Raw genomic sequence first — 15,838 nt, forward strand, 5'->3', positions numbered from 1 at the left:
CCCACTCTTCCCCTCATTCCCCCATTTTCTGTGCCCTATTCCTTCCCCCCATTTTTTCTCCGTTCTTCCCTTCTTTCTCCCTTTTTCGTCATTTTTCTTCCTTCTCTTCTTTTTTCTTCTCCTTTTTCTTCTCCTTTTTCTTCTCCTTTTTCTTCTCCTTTTTCTTCTCCTTTTTCTTCTCCTTTTTCTTCTCCTTTTTCTTCTCCTTTTTCTTCTCCTTTTTCTTCTCCTTTTTCTTCCCCTTTTTCCTTCCCTTTTTTCTTCCCTTTTTTCTTCCTTTTTTTCCTTTCCTTGGTCCTTTTTTGTGTCCTCTTTTTCCACTTTTTTTCCCCCTCCTTTTTCTCTCCTGCTTTTCTTGTTTCCCTTTTTTCCCTTTTCCCCTCCTTTTTTCCTTTATTTCCCCCCTTTTTATTTGTTTGTTTCTCTCGGTCTCTTGGCTTCGCGGGCGGAGCGCGGTTTGGCCCGGGGGCGGAGCCATGCAAATGAGATGGGCGGGGAATGCAAATGAGCGGGAGGTTCACACCGCGCGTCTATATGCAAATGAAGGGGCGGGTTCACGCAAAGGAGCGAGGCTCTCCCGTGACAAGATGGCGGCGGCGGCGCGGCGGGCGCAGCTGCTGCTGGGGCACTTGGCCGGGCCCGCGCCGGGCCCGGGGGCCGCCCCCAGGGCCGTGCCGTGCTCCGGGGGCCCCCCGCGGGCCAACAGCCCCGACGATGTGGTGGTGGTGCACGGCCGCAGGACCGCAATCGCCCGCGCCCGCCGCGGCGGCTTCAAGGTACGGCCCGGGGGATCCTGCCCGCCGGGTCCCCACAGGGGCTTGGCATCCCCGCTGGGAAAGGGGTACCCGCTTCTTCGCCTCCCGTCTCGCACGCCTGGGTGCTGGACCCCTGCTTGACCCCCAGACACCGCTGCTCTGCTCCGAAAGAGTCTAAATCCCAGCGCTGTGTGATGGTTTTAATGCTGGGGGTGGCAGCGCCAGTGGCATCCCCCGAAGGAGCCGGGCGTTGTGTCCCCAGCTCCCCTGGCAGCCCGGACAGCCATCGCAGTCCGCTGTCACCTGCCCTGCCACACGGAGCACCCGCGGTGTCCCTCACCTGCACAGCTTGGCACGGACCTGCCACCCTTCTGGAACCTGCTTCTCCCTGGGTGGTATCCACAGGGTGCTGGGAAAGAACACGGTGACAGGATGACCCCAAAGGGTGCTGCTTGTTCCTTGTCATCCTTCCAAACAGGTCTCCTCATGCTGGCAGGGCTCCCCACCATATGAGGGGTCACACCTGCTTCTTTTCACAAAATAAATGGAGGGGCTCCATTTGCTGGGTCTTGTCTCATAAATCTCTGTAGCTGTGTGATTTTGAAGGCCCTGCAGAGCGTGTTCCTATAAATCCAAGGAAAGTGAGAAAGCAGCCTGTGTGTTGCAGTGCCTGAAGGAAACCTGGGGTAAAAACATGTAAATAATTCTACTCTGGTAGGGAAGCAACAACCACAGTGAGCTGAGGAGTGGAGTAAAGCTGCCTTAGCACCAATGGCCAGCCCTCTGAAGTGGTCTGAGGCTGAACTGGTGACAGGGCACTTACTGGTGTTCACCATGGTGCTGATCCCCTGTGCTTTCAGGACACAACACCTGATGAGCTGCTGGCTGCTGTGATGACAGCTGTCCTTCAGGATGTCAACCTCCGTCCTGAGCTGCTGGGAGACATCTGTGTGGGTGAGTGACAGCCTCTGCCTGGTGACACTCCTGGTGTGGACAGCTCTGTGGGACAGGCTCTGCTTGTGGGATACTCACAAGTTTCAGGGGCTGGAAGGGATTAGTGTATAGCATTAGGTTTTCATGCCTGTCCTGTTGGTGGTGGGGCTCTGATCTGGTGCTGGGCAGTACCAAGCTGTGGTGGTGGGAAGATCCCTTCAGTGCCTGTGAGGGGAGTGCAGCCAATTGACTGGAATTGTGTCTTTGCACTCAGGGAATGTGCTGCAGCCTGGAGCTGGTGCCTTGATTGCAAGAGTTGCACAGTTTCTAAGGTAAGCTCTCAGCCAGATTGAGGTTCTTTCTCTCCTCCTTGGGCCATGGAGCAGCACAGGGTCAGAGATTGCAGCGAGGCTCACGCTCTCCCAGGAATTACAGCAAATCACCTTTTGCCTAGAAACTGGACCTTTGATCAAGCTCTGAGAACGCTGATGGCAAAGAGACAGGGAGGCAGGTGAAGTGTCTGATCTGTTTGTGCTGCCTGTGTTGGGCTTCTGAGAGGGATATGATGTTCTGTGGGCTCCCAGCTGCACTCTCTGAGGCTGCACCTCTCTCTGCTGGTCCCAAAACCGTGGATGGACTCAGATCTTTCTGTCATTGCTCGGTGCTGGTCAGCAGCTCATACTGAGCTGGATCCTAGATTCCAAATGTTTCAGTCAGTTTCTGTTGCCATTGTTTGCTTCTGTCAATCACTGCACAACTACCACTTTAAAAAGGTGCAGGCACAGCCTTCCATAATTATGAATATTATGAATATTACAGAACTTTTCAGGGTTTCTGGCCTGGGACAGAGCTCAGGATCTGCAGGGCAGGGCGTTGCTTACAGAGCACCTTCTGAAGACAGAGCCATGGGGAAGCAGCACTTAGAGCCACTTGCAAATGAAGTGAAGAAATTGTCTTTGAACTTTGCTTTCCCTTGGTGCAGGACCAAATAGATAAAGAAATGGGTAAAGGCATCTGCCTTGAACTTTGGGGTTAAAGTTTAATCAGGTGGATTAATGCACTCTTTAGAGCTTTGAGTTGTTGTTGTTGTTTGTTTTTTTCACTGAGGTTTTGCCAACACTGTTTTGTTTTCCAGTGGCATTCCAGAGACAGTGCCATGCTCCAGTGTGAACCGGCAGTGCTCCTCTGGGCTGCAGGCCATTATCAACATAGCTGGTAGGTGTTGTGGGCACTGGCATCAGAGTTGATGCCTGTCCCACCCCAAGAGCTCAATCCTCCTGTCCTCCAGTCTCTCTGAGCAGTAAAACAGTGATAATGTCTTATGCTGTAGGGAGTTTGCAGTGTGGTGTTAGCTGAATACTTTTATATCCTTGAGTGGCTGAGTATATCCCTAGAGAAGTAATTTGGTTTTCTGGGGATAAGTTCCACCATCACCTCCATATCAGGCAGCTTCCAGAAGGGTCCTTCCAGCTCTCTGGCCACATGTTAGCCTTCAGCCCCATCAGCTCCTTGGCCTGGCCCTCTGGCAGGCAGGAGGGTGAGGAAGTGCCTATTTGGCTGTTCTGGGTGCTCAGGTGTTTGGAAGCTGCAGCTGGGCTGGAAATGCTTTTGCTCCTGCTGACAGTAAGAACATTTATGCACTGCTGTTACAGGTGGCATCCGAAATGGATCGTATGACATTGGCTTGGCCTGTGGGTAAGGAAGTATTTTCATAGTGCTTGCTTAGGCTTCCTGAAGGTAACACTCTGTCCCTGTGCAATAGCCTGCCAAAAAATTAGCTTTTTAGCTAATCTCCAATTAACTAGCCTCTTGAAAGAACAGCAGCTCTCTTGGATGAAGAAATTAATATCCTATGTGTGCTAATGAGTGTTCTGCAGACTTACAGGATCTGTTCTGTGCTGGACAGATGAGCTGTTCTGTGCTTCAGTTCTAACATCACAAGCAATGTTTATTTTTTGGAGGATTATGTAAACATTAGGTTGGTTTTGGGGAAATACTAGTGACCACATACACATTGACTTCAGAAGAAGGAGTGAAAAAAAACTATTCAGTAATCCTGAGGCCAAAATACTGGGTTTCTCTTTTTTTATAGCTTGATAACTCTGATCTTTCATTAATTATTACTGCATACAGTAATGTCCAACAAGATGTTGTGCTTAAAGGGACTGACAGCTTTTGCACCCCTGGGTGTGCCAGACACTGGGTTTTGCTGTGGGAAGCTGTCTGGGCTCTGCCCTGCAGGGTCCTCCATGAAGACATACAATCCTTAAGTTACAAATAGCTTTTGGAAGCTGGGTTTATCCCAAGTCTTACACTTCCACACAGTGGACAAACCCTGGATTCAAGCACAAAAGACAGTAGCTGGGGTTTCACTTACTTAGAACCCAGTCCTCTGCCTTCCTTCAGGAGCAGATGCAGCTGAAGTCAATGATGGAGTGTCCCATCTTAGAGCTAGTTTAAATTCTTGATAGCCCTTAGTATAAGCTGCCTTACTTTCTGCTTGCCTTTCATTTTCCAGGAGTAGTTTCTTTGTTATTTATTCTTCATGAAGGTATTTGTGTGGTGCAGAGTAGAATTCAAACCCTCTTCCCATTCTAGGCTTCATAACCTAGACTGACCTTACAAAAGCTCACAAGTCGTAGCTGATGGCTTTTGTATTTCTGCAGTAAATTTGAGTATCTTCAATGTGTTAATTCATCTGTGGGTCAAAGATTGCACCCTGTGGGATCCATGTCTGAAATTCTTTCTATTGCAAAACACAAATGGTGCAACTCACAGAAATTTCTTTGCCATGGTTTGCTCAATACTTCTTTTTCTACTGCCAGCCTGTTCTTAAGATCTGAGTGGTATTTTTATGTCTGTTGGCAATCTCACTGAAAACTCCAGCCCTTGAACCTCATGATGTTTGAGGAAAAATGTGACAGAATCATAGCAATTCCTTCTTAGCTGTGGAAACACAAGAAATTAACTACTGACATTGGTATCCTGTTCTAGTGAAGCAAGAACCAATTGAATCTCACAATCTGTTTTCATTTCATAATAATTCTGAAATTGATGATTAAAGAGCTTCTGCCTCAGCCAGTCCCTAATTAGCAGCTGAGTTTCTGTGGGATAATGGGAAAACATGTTGTCAGGATACTGAATTTTGATCAGTCTTAATGGAACAATTCAATTTTTTCTTGTGTTTAGAGTGGAAACAATGTCCCTCAGAAGTGCAAATAACCCTGGTGATATCAGTTCCAACATGATGGATAACCCCAAAGCTCGAGACTGCCTTATTCCTATGGGGTAAGTGTTTCCCTTCCCACAGTTTAAGGGTTTTATAGATGCTCTGTCTCCTCACTGACAGACAGGTACAAATCAACCTGAATGTGGTGGGCTTGGAGCCGTGTGTGTTGGCACCCTTGGCTGTGGTGGAAGATTAATGACATGAAATGGGGGGAAATCAACAACTCTGATCAAAGATTTTTTTAAGTTCAATGGCTTGTGGAGCAAGGAGAACAGATTTGAACCTTGTTCTGGTCCTAGACTGGATTCAGGATTAGCTTCTGACAGCAGTTCTAAGCTGAGAAGGCAGCAGTTGGTTTTCAGTGTGGCCATTCCTTCTTTTACAAGTCTGAGTGTCAGTTTGTGTGACTCCAAGGACAATCTTGTGCTTAATCATATTTTGGCTTTCAAACTAAAGCCATTGCTTGTACCTCGTGTGATCTTAGTAGGAGCCAGTGCAGCTCCATGAGATGTGTCCTTGGATTGACTCTGTGATGTTTTTTTCCCAGAATAACCTCAGAGAATGTGGCAGAGAAGTTTGGAGTTTCCCGGAAGAAGCAAGATGCCTTTGCCTTGGCTTCCCAACAAAAGTAAATGTTATTTTTGTTGGTCTTTTGGGGGTTTTTAACCTTTTAGTTAAGAAATAAGAACAGCTAGAAAACACACTGCTACTTCTTGGTGGAGTGCAGCCATTGTGTTGCCTTCCAGTCCTTAATAGTGAGCAAAGAAGCCTGAGGGGGTCCAACTGAAATGCAGTGCCTGTGCAGGGTTGTGGGTGATGGGGGAACTGGAGTCCAGAGCTGTACTGGGATTTGGGACTGATCTCACACAAGTATCACTGGGCACACAGGCCCTGAACAGTGAGTGCCCTGCTTGTTCCAGCATCCAAAGGTTCCTGCCCATGGCAGTGGGGGCTGAAACTGGATGATCTTTAAGGTCCCTGCCAACCCAAACCATTCTGTGTTTCTGTGACAGAACCTCAGGGAGGTTTCTGGAACGAGTGCCTGGTGAGGTATTTTCATAGTGGCTTTGGCTCAGGATCACTGGAACCTGAACGTGGGAGCAGCAGCAGGAGGAGCCTTTCTCATAAGGGAATTGTTGAGTGTGGCTGTTGGTAGGGAACTGCTGAGCTTGTGAGAAGAGTGGCTTGTCCTCAGTGCAGGTGTTTGGCTGTGAGTTAGTCCAGTCCTACCTCTGATAAACTTCCTCTGGGTGAAATCATTGCCAAAATCAACTGACCCCAGAATCCACGGGGCTGTGCTGCCAGAACAGTGGCAGGTGATAGGGTAAAGTTTCTGCCATCAAAGAGTTAAGCTTGCTTTCAGAGCTCTGCTCGAGCATCAGCCTGGTCCAATTATTTATCTAACACAGGAAGCCACTGCACAGGGTAGTTAACCTTTAAATTCTGTCCCTGCTGCTCAGGGAACTTGGCAGGCCAGCCTTTCTCATTGCCATGGAACTGATAACCAAAAGGGTATGTGAATGTGATCCTCATGCTCACATGAGGCAAGGGGTGACTTTCTGGCCTTGGTCTCAGGATATCTGTGCAGTTACTGACCTGTCCTTCAGCACTTTGCTCCAATTCTCACTAACCTGGGAGCATTGAATAGTTTCATTTTTTATGGGTAAAAGTGCAAAGTGATGAAGGGGTAAAACAAGCTTCTAGTCTCCAATTTGTATTCTCTGAAGTATTTACCTCTGGAAGGTAAATCTAAATAAGCTTGGTTTTGAAGGCTTTTAAAATATCTTGCTGATAGGAAAGATTAAATCTACATGGCTTGAGCTAATTCTGGTTTAGTTAATTGTATTCTGCCTGGTCATGGCAGTTATTGACTGCTGCTAGTTCAGGGTTCATTTATTCTCTTAGAGTTGTGATGTGGCTGCACCCCTGAAAAAAATAAGACTTCGTGTTGGGGGCTGGTGGTGGTCAGTCAGGCACAGAGGTGTTGATGGGAACAGAATGGGGATATTGCTCTGAAATGAGTGATCCTGTGACCCAGATCTGGGGACAATGCCCATAATGTTGATGTAGAAATAAAAAGTTTCTTTCCATGAATGGAAGTAAGAATTTGCCTGTTGTCTTGACCACCACTCTGCAATGACGTACCAAATCCCACCTTAGTTCATTCTCTAACTGCTTTCCTTCACTTTAGTTCTCCTGCACTTCAACTCCAAAATATTTTAAACTTTCATACTCCTGTTTTACCAGAGCAGCAAAAGCTCAGCAGATGGGACTATTTAAAACAGAGATTGTTCCAGTGAAGACCACTGTTGCAGATAATGAGGGCAACAAAAAAACAATCACTGTGCACCAAGATGAAGGGATCAGGCCCTCCACAACATTGGAAGGCTTGGCAAAACTGAAACCTGCCTTCAAAGAGGATGGAAGCACTACAGCAGGTCAGCTCAGCTGTCACATTTGTGCTTGTTCCTCTGGTTTACCTGCTTTTATTGGAACAAAAAGCATGTTAACAGGTCTCTTCCAACAGGGAATGCCAGCCAGGTCAGTGATGGAGCAGCTGCTGTTCTCCTGGCAAAACGCTCCAAGGCAGCACAGCTGGGACTGCCAGTGCTGGGGGTGCTGAGGTCCTTTGCTGTGGTGGGGGTGCCACCTGATGTGATGGGCATAGGGCCAGCCTATGCCATCCCTGTTGCTGTGGAAAAGGCAGGTGAGAACCATCTGGCATTCAGGCAAAGCAGATCAGACTCCTTGGGCTGAGATTTAAGGTTATATTATTCAAGTTTGTGCAGCTGTTGGCCCCAGGAACAGTGAAGTTAAATCTGAAACTATAAAAAAGGTCCTGCCTCAGATTGTTGCAATGCTTTTCCCTTGTACTGGTGTGTAAATTCACTCACCTTTGAGAAGCCCAGGAGTAAGTCCCTTCACAGACTCAACAAGAGTAGACATGTGGCAAGTGATGCAGTGTTCACTTAGTGCTCTTTTCCCTTCTTTATTATGGCCAGTGTGTAGGGGGTGGTTTGTGTTTGGTTTTTGATGTTTTTTACTCTTTACAGTTTTGTCATTTGTTTTTTACCACACTCATTAGGTTAAACAGCTTTTGTAGCTGATGAGCTGTTTTCACCTGGCCTGGCTACAGTCCCATGCCCACCTGTAGCTTTTATCTTCCACTTTCCAAACACCCTTCAATCCGTAATCCCTCTGCAGAGAAATCACACTTAATCTGAGGAAAATTGGCAGACTCAGTGGCACAATGCCATGAACTGGGATTTTTTGCAGTCTTTAGACACTGCTGCACATAACCTTGTTCAAGTGTAGATACCCCACATGGAGCTGAGGTTCCTCTTTCTTAGATGGAGTAGAACTGGAATTCATAGAGGGAGGCTGTCAGACAATTGCTCTCTTATATATAGTCATGAGGCAAAAATGTCTTCTTTTAACTTCTGACTTTTCTGGCCCATAGGTCTGACTCTGAATGACATTGATATATATGAAATTAATGAAGCCTTTGCAAGCCAGGTGAGTGAGCATCATGTTTGTGTTGCTGCATTGCTTGGCAACTGAGTGTATTTCAGCTCAGTCTCCAGGTTAAGATTTTTAACTTGTTCCACATATTACATCTTCAGGCAAATGTTAATAACACGTGTAGACTATTTTCCTTTAAACAAAAATGACCAGTGCATTGCTTATACAGCCTAATATTAGGGAAAAAAAAAAGTCCACTAAATAAGAATTAGCTATTGTGCTCTCATACCAACTTGCAACATCTGTTTCACCAGGGCTGCGATTTATTGTCAGGTTGTCTGAATGTGTGTGGCTCAGTTTGAGATAAGTGAACAGTTTTAGCTCACTTCTCTGCCTTGGATTAGTTCCACTCCTGCCCCCTGAGAACGATGGTCTAGCTGGGGTCAGGCCTCTGACCTGCAGGAGGAGAGCTGAGAACTAAGGAAGACAAGAGCCATCTCCATGAAATCATTCCCTGTGTCTTTGCAGGCTGTGTACTGTGTTGAAAAGCTGGGCATTCCCATGGAGAAGGTGAACCCCCTGGGAGGAGCCATAGCCCTGGGACACCCCCTGGGCTGTACCGGGGCTCGGCAGGTCGTCACTCTGCTCAACGAACTGAAGCGCAGAGGGAAGAGGTGAGTGCTGAGCATCAGCACTGGCCTCACCCCTGCTGCCTGTGCAGCTCCCACAGGCTCAGGGGTCACCAGTTGGGTTAAGCTTTCTCCATCCCTTGGATGAGGTAACTGTCTCTTTTGGTTAAGCATTCTCCATCCCTTGGATGAGGTAACTGTCCCGTGTCCCCTTTCTCCATCCATGGATGGCTTTGAACCTGCATTCCCTGGGGCTCTCCTAGCGGAACAGCAGAGCAGTAGACAGCTCGAATTTATTGTATTGTTTATTTTTATTTTTATTTTCCCCTGGATGATGTAAACCTGAGCTGTGTTTTTCTTTCCCTTAATTCCACGTGCTCTTTGTTTCAGAGCATACGGAGTCGTGTCCATGTGCATTGGAACTGGCATGGGCGCCGCAGCCGTGTTCGAGTACCCAGGGAAGTGAAGTGAGCTCCAGTGCTGACACAACAACACCACAGCTCCCTCTCTGCCTTCCCTAGGCATAGCAAGTGATTGCCACTGAAATCAAGTGGGTTCTGGGATTTGTTACTAGATCTACAAATTTTAGGCAGAAATTGTGAAGTAGAATTAATGGTGGCAGTTCTGTGAAGAAGGTGAGGAAATGCAAAACTGGCACATGGCTTCCTGACATAACAAATTAGCTCAGCTGAAATTCAACTACAGCCCCTGGTGTGGTGATTATGAATGAATTATTTTTAATTTAATTGATCTCTTTATTCTGTAAAAATTACCAGAGGGAAGTAGTTCATGGGGCAGTATTTTATATGACAAATTGGCAAAAAGAGTCACTCAAAATGAAGACATCAGTCCACGTGAAAAGACTTTTCCAGCATTTCCTTAAAAGGTTTCACCATTTTGTAAGAAGTTTAAAGGAGCTTGCTTTGAAGCAAAGACTTGACATCCTTGCCTTTGCTACTGTGTCTCTCCTAGCTCAGTCAGAAGTGGTCTGTCTTAAATTGTCCCTACACTGGAGGATGGGCTGCAGCTCACTGCTGGTGGAGCTGCTCTGAAGCCTCCAGTGGGGGAAAGTGGAAAGACTGGAACATAATTTCCACAGGAAATGCCTGAATGGGAAGGTTCTCTTGAATTGGTAGAAGCCAGGATTTGGATGTGGCCATTCCTTCTTTTACATGTCTGAGTATCAGTTTGTGTGACTCCAAGGACAATCTTGTGCTTAATCATATTTACTTACCTAACATAAAGCAAATAGCAGCATTACATTTACTGCAAGCACTACATGAATATCAGTGACAGCTCAGTCCTTCAGTGCTAATACAAACATGTTCTGTCTTGTGTCTTTTGTCATCCATTATTTCTTCTCTTGTCTGAACAGGAAGATCACTGAAACTCAGCTTGAAAAAGAAATTTACTCATTGCTGCTTTGAATTTGTAACAAACTGAAGTTCTTTGTCCTGACTTTTGTTTTTGCACTTAATAATACAATTGGGTTCTTGCAATACATTTGTTTCCTTTTTATGATGATTTTTAGTTGAAGGTCATGATGAGTTAGAGCTCTGATATTTTCACAATCCCATGCTGTAACCTGTCTCACCCAGCAATCACACAGACCCTTAGAGCCAAAAAATTGAATTATTTAGAGAGGATAATGAGCCATTTATAAAAGCCTTTTATTTAATGGAAGTGGAAAATTTAACAGGCTCAGAAGTGGGAATTCCAGTGACCTTTAGCTAAAATAATACTAAAATAGTTTAAAGAGAAGTGAGAGTAAATTGGAACCATGTGGGGGGAAAGAATGAAAAGGAAGAAGGGTTCCTCCCTCTGTTGTTGAAGGGGATGTTCTCAAGGCCCAAGCATGATGAAACAAACAGGTTGGTAATTTTCCAAGGAGACCAGGGAAAGTTCTCTCTTCCCCTTTTCACTTAAGGCACTGAGAAAACAGCCTGGGAAATGCTGGCCTGTTCACCAATTCTTGTTTTATTATGTGTCAATGTCCATTTTAATGTCAAACAAATAAATGAGGCAAAACAAAAACTACTTTAAGGTATGAATAGTCTTTAGCTGTGATTCAAGGCATGCTGGGCTCTGCAGAGGGCTTTGGCCTGACTTACACAGCTGCTTTGCAATTTAAAACCTTGTTCTGTGCCTAAAGCTAAGCTTATCACAGCAATAAAAGTAACAGTACAGAGTGTAATTACAACTGGTTAAGGTACCATGAGAATTTCTTTCCTCATAACCTAAATTTTCATTCTGCTAAAATTCCAGTCCCCACTAAAAACAACAAAAGTAGTTGAAAATACAGGCTCAGCTGCTGGCACATCTGCATCCAGCCTGTTACCTTGACATTTGTCCCACATTGTCCTGCTCAATTCACCTTCCCACAGTGCACTCCTCTCCCTTTGAGGTGTAGCTTGCAAGGCTTCTCTTCCAGCATTCCAGAAATGGTCACAATAGCTTCATAGTCAGTGTTGCTCCTAAAATGCACAGCAAAAAGTTCAGTTACAGCTCCATGCAGTCCTGTGTTTAGGGATGAGATGAAAAGGGGACAGTGGTGTCCTAAGAATGCTCCAAGTCACAAGCACAGGTCACTAATGTTAGTGCCAAGTCCACAGGGCTGTGTTCCACGGGTACAATACATGGTGTTTGAAAAGGACGTTCAGCTCTGTGCCTGAAGACATTGGATTCCTGTTTGAAAGAATGAGAATATCATCCTATTTGTGACATTCTGGTTCATGTTAAGAAATGAAATGAAGCTCTGCTGGGAGCAAACACCTGCACTGCCTTGATGTGAAAACTCCTCCCTGTGACAAAGTTTGAAGGGAAAAGTTTGTGTCACTCCCCTGAGACAAGGGGCAGTCAGTGGAGCCCAAAGTGTAAATTAACATCAGAAAGGTTACAACAAGTCTAGTTTTGCACAAAGTTGAAGAGCATTATTTGCCCAAGGCTAATGCCACTCAGTGCTCCTGAGACTGTTCCTGTGAAGGACTTGTCTGTGTCCAAGTGCCAGCTGTTGTAAGGGCCTGAGGCAAATGCCTGTTCTGCCAGTCTTGTTTATTCCTTCATATAAAACAATTCCCCTGCAGAAAGACCACTGATTTGGGGAGGTGAATTATTAAAATCACCTCATACCTTGCATAAAATTATCTCATAATGCCACATTGATCCCACACTGCTGTGTTGGGAATTCTTTCTATGGAGCCCCACAGCTGAGCTGGTTGCTATACAGCAGCATCTTTGCTCTCTGGTATTTCCAGGCATTTTCAGCCATGCTGATTAGTGTATTTGTCAGACAAAAAGAAGGGCTTCAGGCATATTCATCAGAATTCCAGGAAGATTTAGGCAGTCAGGAGCCTGGGGAGACTTCTGGACCACCATGCTCCTCTAAGTAGGGACAGTTCAGTGCAGCTGCTCAAAGCTCCATCCCACTGCAAAATCAGTGGCTCCTGTGATGGAAATCACTGGGTTGTGTTCCAAGGAGATGGGAGTTATGGCAATACCTCACCTACAGTTTGCTTGAAATTTCCCTGTCAGCAGTTTTCAGAGCTCACTGAAATCACTAGGATAGACTTATTTTAACTCACTGCCACCATGTGATAACCTCCAAAAATACTTTGTAATGAAATATTTTTTTTTTTCACATGAGTTGCATCTCCCTAATCAGAACAAAGAAATTAAAGTCTTTTGGTCATATAATCATGGAATGTTTTGGGTTGGAAAAGACAGCAAACCTCATTTGGTTTCAAGCCCTGCCCTGGGCAGGAAAACCTTCCACTAGAACAGGTTGCTGAAAGCCCCATCCAGCCTGGCCTTAAACAATTCCAGATGGGGCAGCCACAGCTCCTCTGGGCAGCCTGTGCCAAGCCTCACCACCCCAACAGTGCAAAAGTTCTTTCTCATCTAACCCTGCCCTCTGGCACTGTGAAGCCGTTCTCCCTTGTCCTATCAGTCCAGGCCTTTGTCCCCAGTCCCTCTCCAGCTCTCCTGGAGCCCCTTTAGGCACTGGAAGGGGCTCTGAGCTCCTCAGAGCCTTCTCCAGGCTGAACAACCCCAGCTCTCTGCAAACAGCACAATTTCAGTCACAATTACAGTTAACTGTACCTTGCAGCAAAGCTGATCTGCAGAATCTCTCTGGTAGGTGCCTCCCCTTCACGTGCCTCCAAAATGCCTTTAGCTGGGAAGATGGAAAATACTTGCATGGCCTTAGGGCTTTTCTGTTCATCTGCAGTGGAGGGGGTAAATGTCAAAAAAAAGCCATACAAGACCCTCTGTGTAAGTGTGTACAATAAGCAGCTCTCATGGCAACGCACCTCTTTGCTGAGCAACTAACACATCATGCCTCACACTGTCAGAGGGTTTTTGTGCATGTGCCCAGACTCTGTTTTCATCTTCTAATCAAGGGCAGTGATCAGTGGTCTCCACATTGAAATAATAAGGCCCTGATCTTTCCTCTGGAGCCCATCTGTTATTAACAGCATTAGGCTCATGCTCAAACTGAGCCCATGAGGAGCTGCTGCTTTTTGTTGCCCCTCAGGACTGATTTATAAATGAGCAGAGCATGTCCAAGAATTGTGAGGGCTGAGACTCAATCTTTTGGTTAGATGTGGAGTAACTGCTGAAATCAGTACTGGTACAATAATGTCAAAAAAGGGAGGGGAAAGAGAGGAGGAAAAAAAGCCCACATAAGTGAGAACAAAAGCAAACCATGTTTGCACCCAGGATCATCACATATTGCACCTATATTGAGTGAGTGCATGCAGTCTTAGTGAAACTCTGTAAAAAGGAAATCAATTGCAAAACCAGAATACCCAGCAAAGCAGTCCAGTAGCTTCTGCAGCCACTCCTGTTATACAGGAAGACATGTTCTGTCTTGGTCTGTGCAACAAAGCAGGTCTGGAAATCAACCCTGTCACAGGAGAGCTCCAGGACTGGAACAGTGAGGTAGGCAGTCACTGGGACCAGCTGCAAAACAGGGGACAGGGAAAAGAGAATAAAACCCACCTCAGTTTTATAGAGCTTTAGTAATTCCTGCTCTAGCTGGATCATTCTTAACCCCAACCACTGAATCAAGAATCGTCGTTCTTTCACAATAGACTGAATTCCCATTCTATAGCCTTGAGTGAATGAAGTTGTTGCTTGTGTGTTACTTTTTTGGGACAGGTTTTCAAACCAGACACTGTTCCCTCTATGTTACTTCATTAAGGCCACATTCTCATTTGTTTTTAGGGTTTTCTGTGGAGCTGCAGACATTACAGCATCTCCTGCTCCCTCAGGACTGTATATGGCCCACTGTGAGTCATTCAGTTTGTGCAGATTGCCCAAGATTATGATTCACTTGACTGTATCTTAGGTATGATGCTCAGTCTTACACAGGTCATGCCTCAGAAATACCTGGTATGAAAAGAAGTGCCTGCAGTGTACTGGGTGCTGAAGGCTGGGAAGGGGTTATTGATTTCTGAGTGGAAGGGATCAGTCTTTACATGCACATGGGCTTTGACCACACTGCAGGAGCTCACTGGACTCAGGAGCCTTTCCAGAAGCCCTTGGTTGCTGCAGAAGGCATTGCCTGGTGACTCAGGCATGGCTTGTTCCCTGAGCCAGCCCTGACTCCTGCCTCAGAGTCATTCTGAGACTGGGTGTGTGGCCCTTTGAGTGTCACCCAGGCTGCCATGCAGAGCTGGGGTACCAGCACCAGGGTGTGACCCCAACCTACACAGCCCACCTGGGAATCACCTGCAGTCTCAGCAGAGAGCAACCCCACAGCCATTTACTTTCCCTGTATGACCCCATTTACTCCAGAGGTGCCTGTAATTCAAGGCTGAGTAAATCCTAATCCAAGTCAGAGATGCTGCTGAAACAGCCCTTTCCCAGGGCCCAGAGACCCTGTCCTGACCTTACCTGGGTAGTGTAGTTACTGTGCTCAATGACCAGATTTTGATTAAACTTCAGCTTTCTCTCTCCACTCTCCAGCTGGAGCACTTGGCATCCAGGAAGCAGCTGGGTCTCTGGCAAATGCTGATACCTGAGTAACTCCACATTTGTGTGGAATGACACTTGCACCTGTGGGAAGAGGAATCCTGATGACCGTCACATAAGATGACAACTGTGTGCAGGAAATCCAAAGTACACAAAGGCCCAGGCACACATTTTCCCACTGGAACCCAAAGGTGTCATGCCAGCAGCCAAATTCCCACTGGAACAAAGCAATGCAATTAAAATAAAAAAAACCACAGCTACTTCCTATGAATTCAGTGCACAGAGATGGAGTGTAAAGGTGAACAGTGGATCTCTGAACCACAGGGGAGAAACAGTCTCTAGTAAGCCAAAGGTTTTGAGTTCCTGAGGGTACAAATACCATGTTCCCAAAGCTGCCTTAGACATCTAAATCCTCTTTCTTCCCCACATGCAGAATTGAGATGTGTGTGTCTCCATGTCAAAATGAACTCAGCAAAATGAGAAACACACTTCAAAAATGCAACAGTTACTCATTCTTTGCAGGTTACCTAATTCTCTGGGATTTCATTTCCTTTAATGTAATTTGTACACACAAAACTAATCAAATTTTCCTCTCCTTGCACTGCCTGCATCTAATTTAAGGAAATGAGGGAAGACTGCAGTCCTTGGAAATCTTTTCATTTGTCCAACATATATATGGCTGATTTAAGTGAGCTGCAAACCCACAGGGTTTTCTGCAGGAGTTTGCAACAGGTCAGAGTTGATGGGAAAAGCACATCAGGAACAGAAAAAGATTATTTGCAGAAAAAAAAAAATCTGCACCTGCAATGTAGCAGGCAAAATGGCAGTAATTAGCATGGGCTAATACAGCACCATTT

At 46.0% G+C, this 15,838-nt stretch overlaps 2 protein-coding genes across 2 annotated transcripts in view; one reads left to right on the top strand and one right to left on the bottom strand.

The window, feature by feature from the left end:
- The first annotated feature begins 543 nt into the window (after positions 1–543).
- Positions 544–10,509, top strand: ACAA1 (acetyl-CoA acyltransferase 1). The gene is made up of 12 exons (XM_084201083.1): positions 544–776; positions 1,616–1,709; positions 1,963–2,020; positions 2,824–2,903; positions 3,341–3,383; positions 4,878–4,976; positions 5,465–5,545; positions 7,165–7,355; positions 7,445–7,624; positions 8,378–8,433; positions 8,908–9,053; positions 9,399–10,509. The coding sequence occupies exons 1-12, from the start codon at positions 588–590 to the stop codon at positions 9,472–9,474; spliced, it is 1,293 nt and encodes a 430-aa protein (XP_084057209.1). The 5' UTR covers positions 544–587; the 3' UTR covers positions 9,475–10,509.
- A 147-nt stretch (positions 10,510–10,656) lies between these two features.
- The window catches only part of DLEC1 (DLEC1 cilia and flagella associated protein), a gene marked incomplete at its 5' end in the record, with an annotated part of 33,441 nt that continues 28,259 nt past the window's right edge, over positions 10,657–15,838 (bottom strand). Inside the window, 4 exon segments of the mRNA XM_084211918.1 lie at positions 10,657–11,482; positions 13,107–13,227; positions 13,814–13,967; positions 14,904–15,065. Of these exon segments, the coding sequence (XP_084068044.1) occupies positions 11,374–11,482; positions 13,107–13,227; positions 13,814–13,967; positions 14,904–15,065 (546 nt within the window). The 3' untranslated portion in view covers positions 10,657–11,373.

This window comes from Fringilla coelebs (genome assembly GCF_963513975.1).
Source record: "Fringilla coelebs genome assembly, chromosome: 1".
NCBI classification, from domain to species: domain Eukaryota; kingdom Metazoa; phylum Chordata; class Aves; order Passeriformes; family Fringillidae; genus Fringilla; species Fringilla coelebs.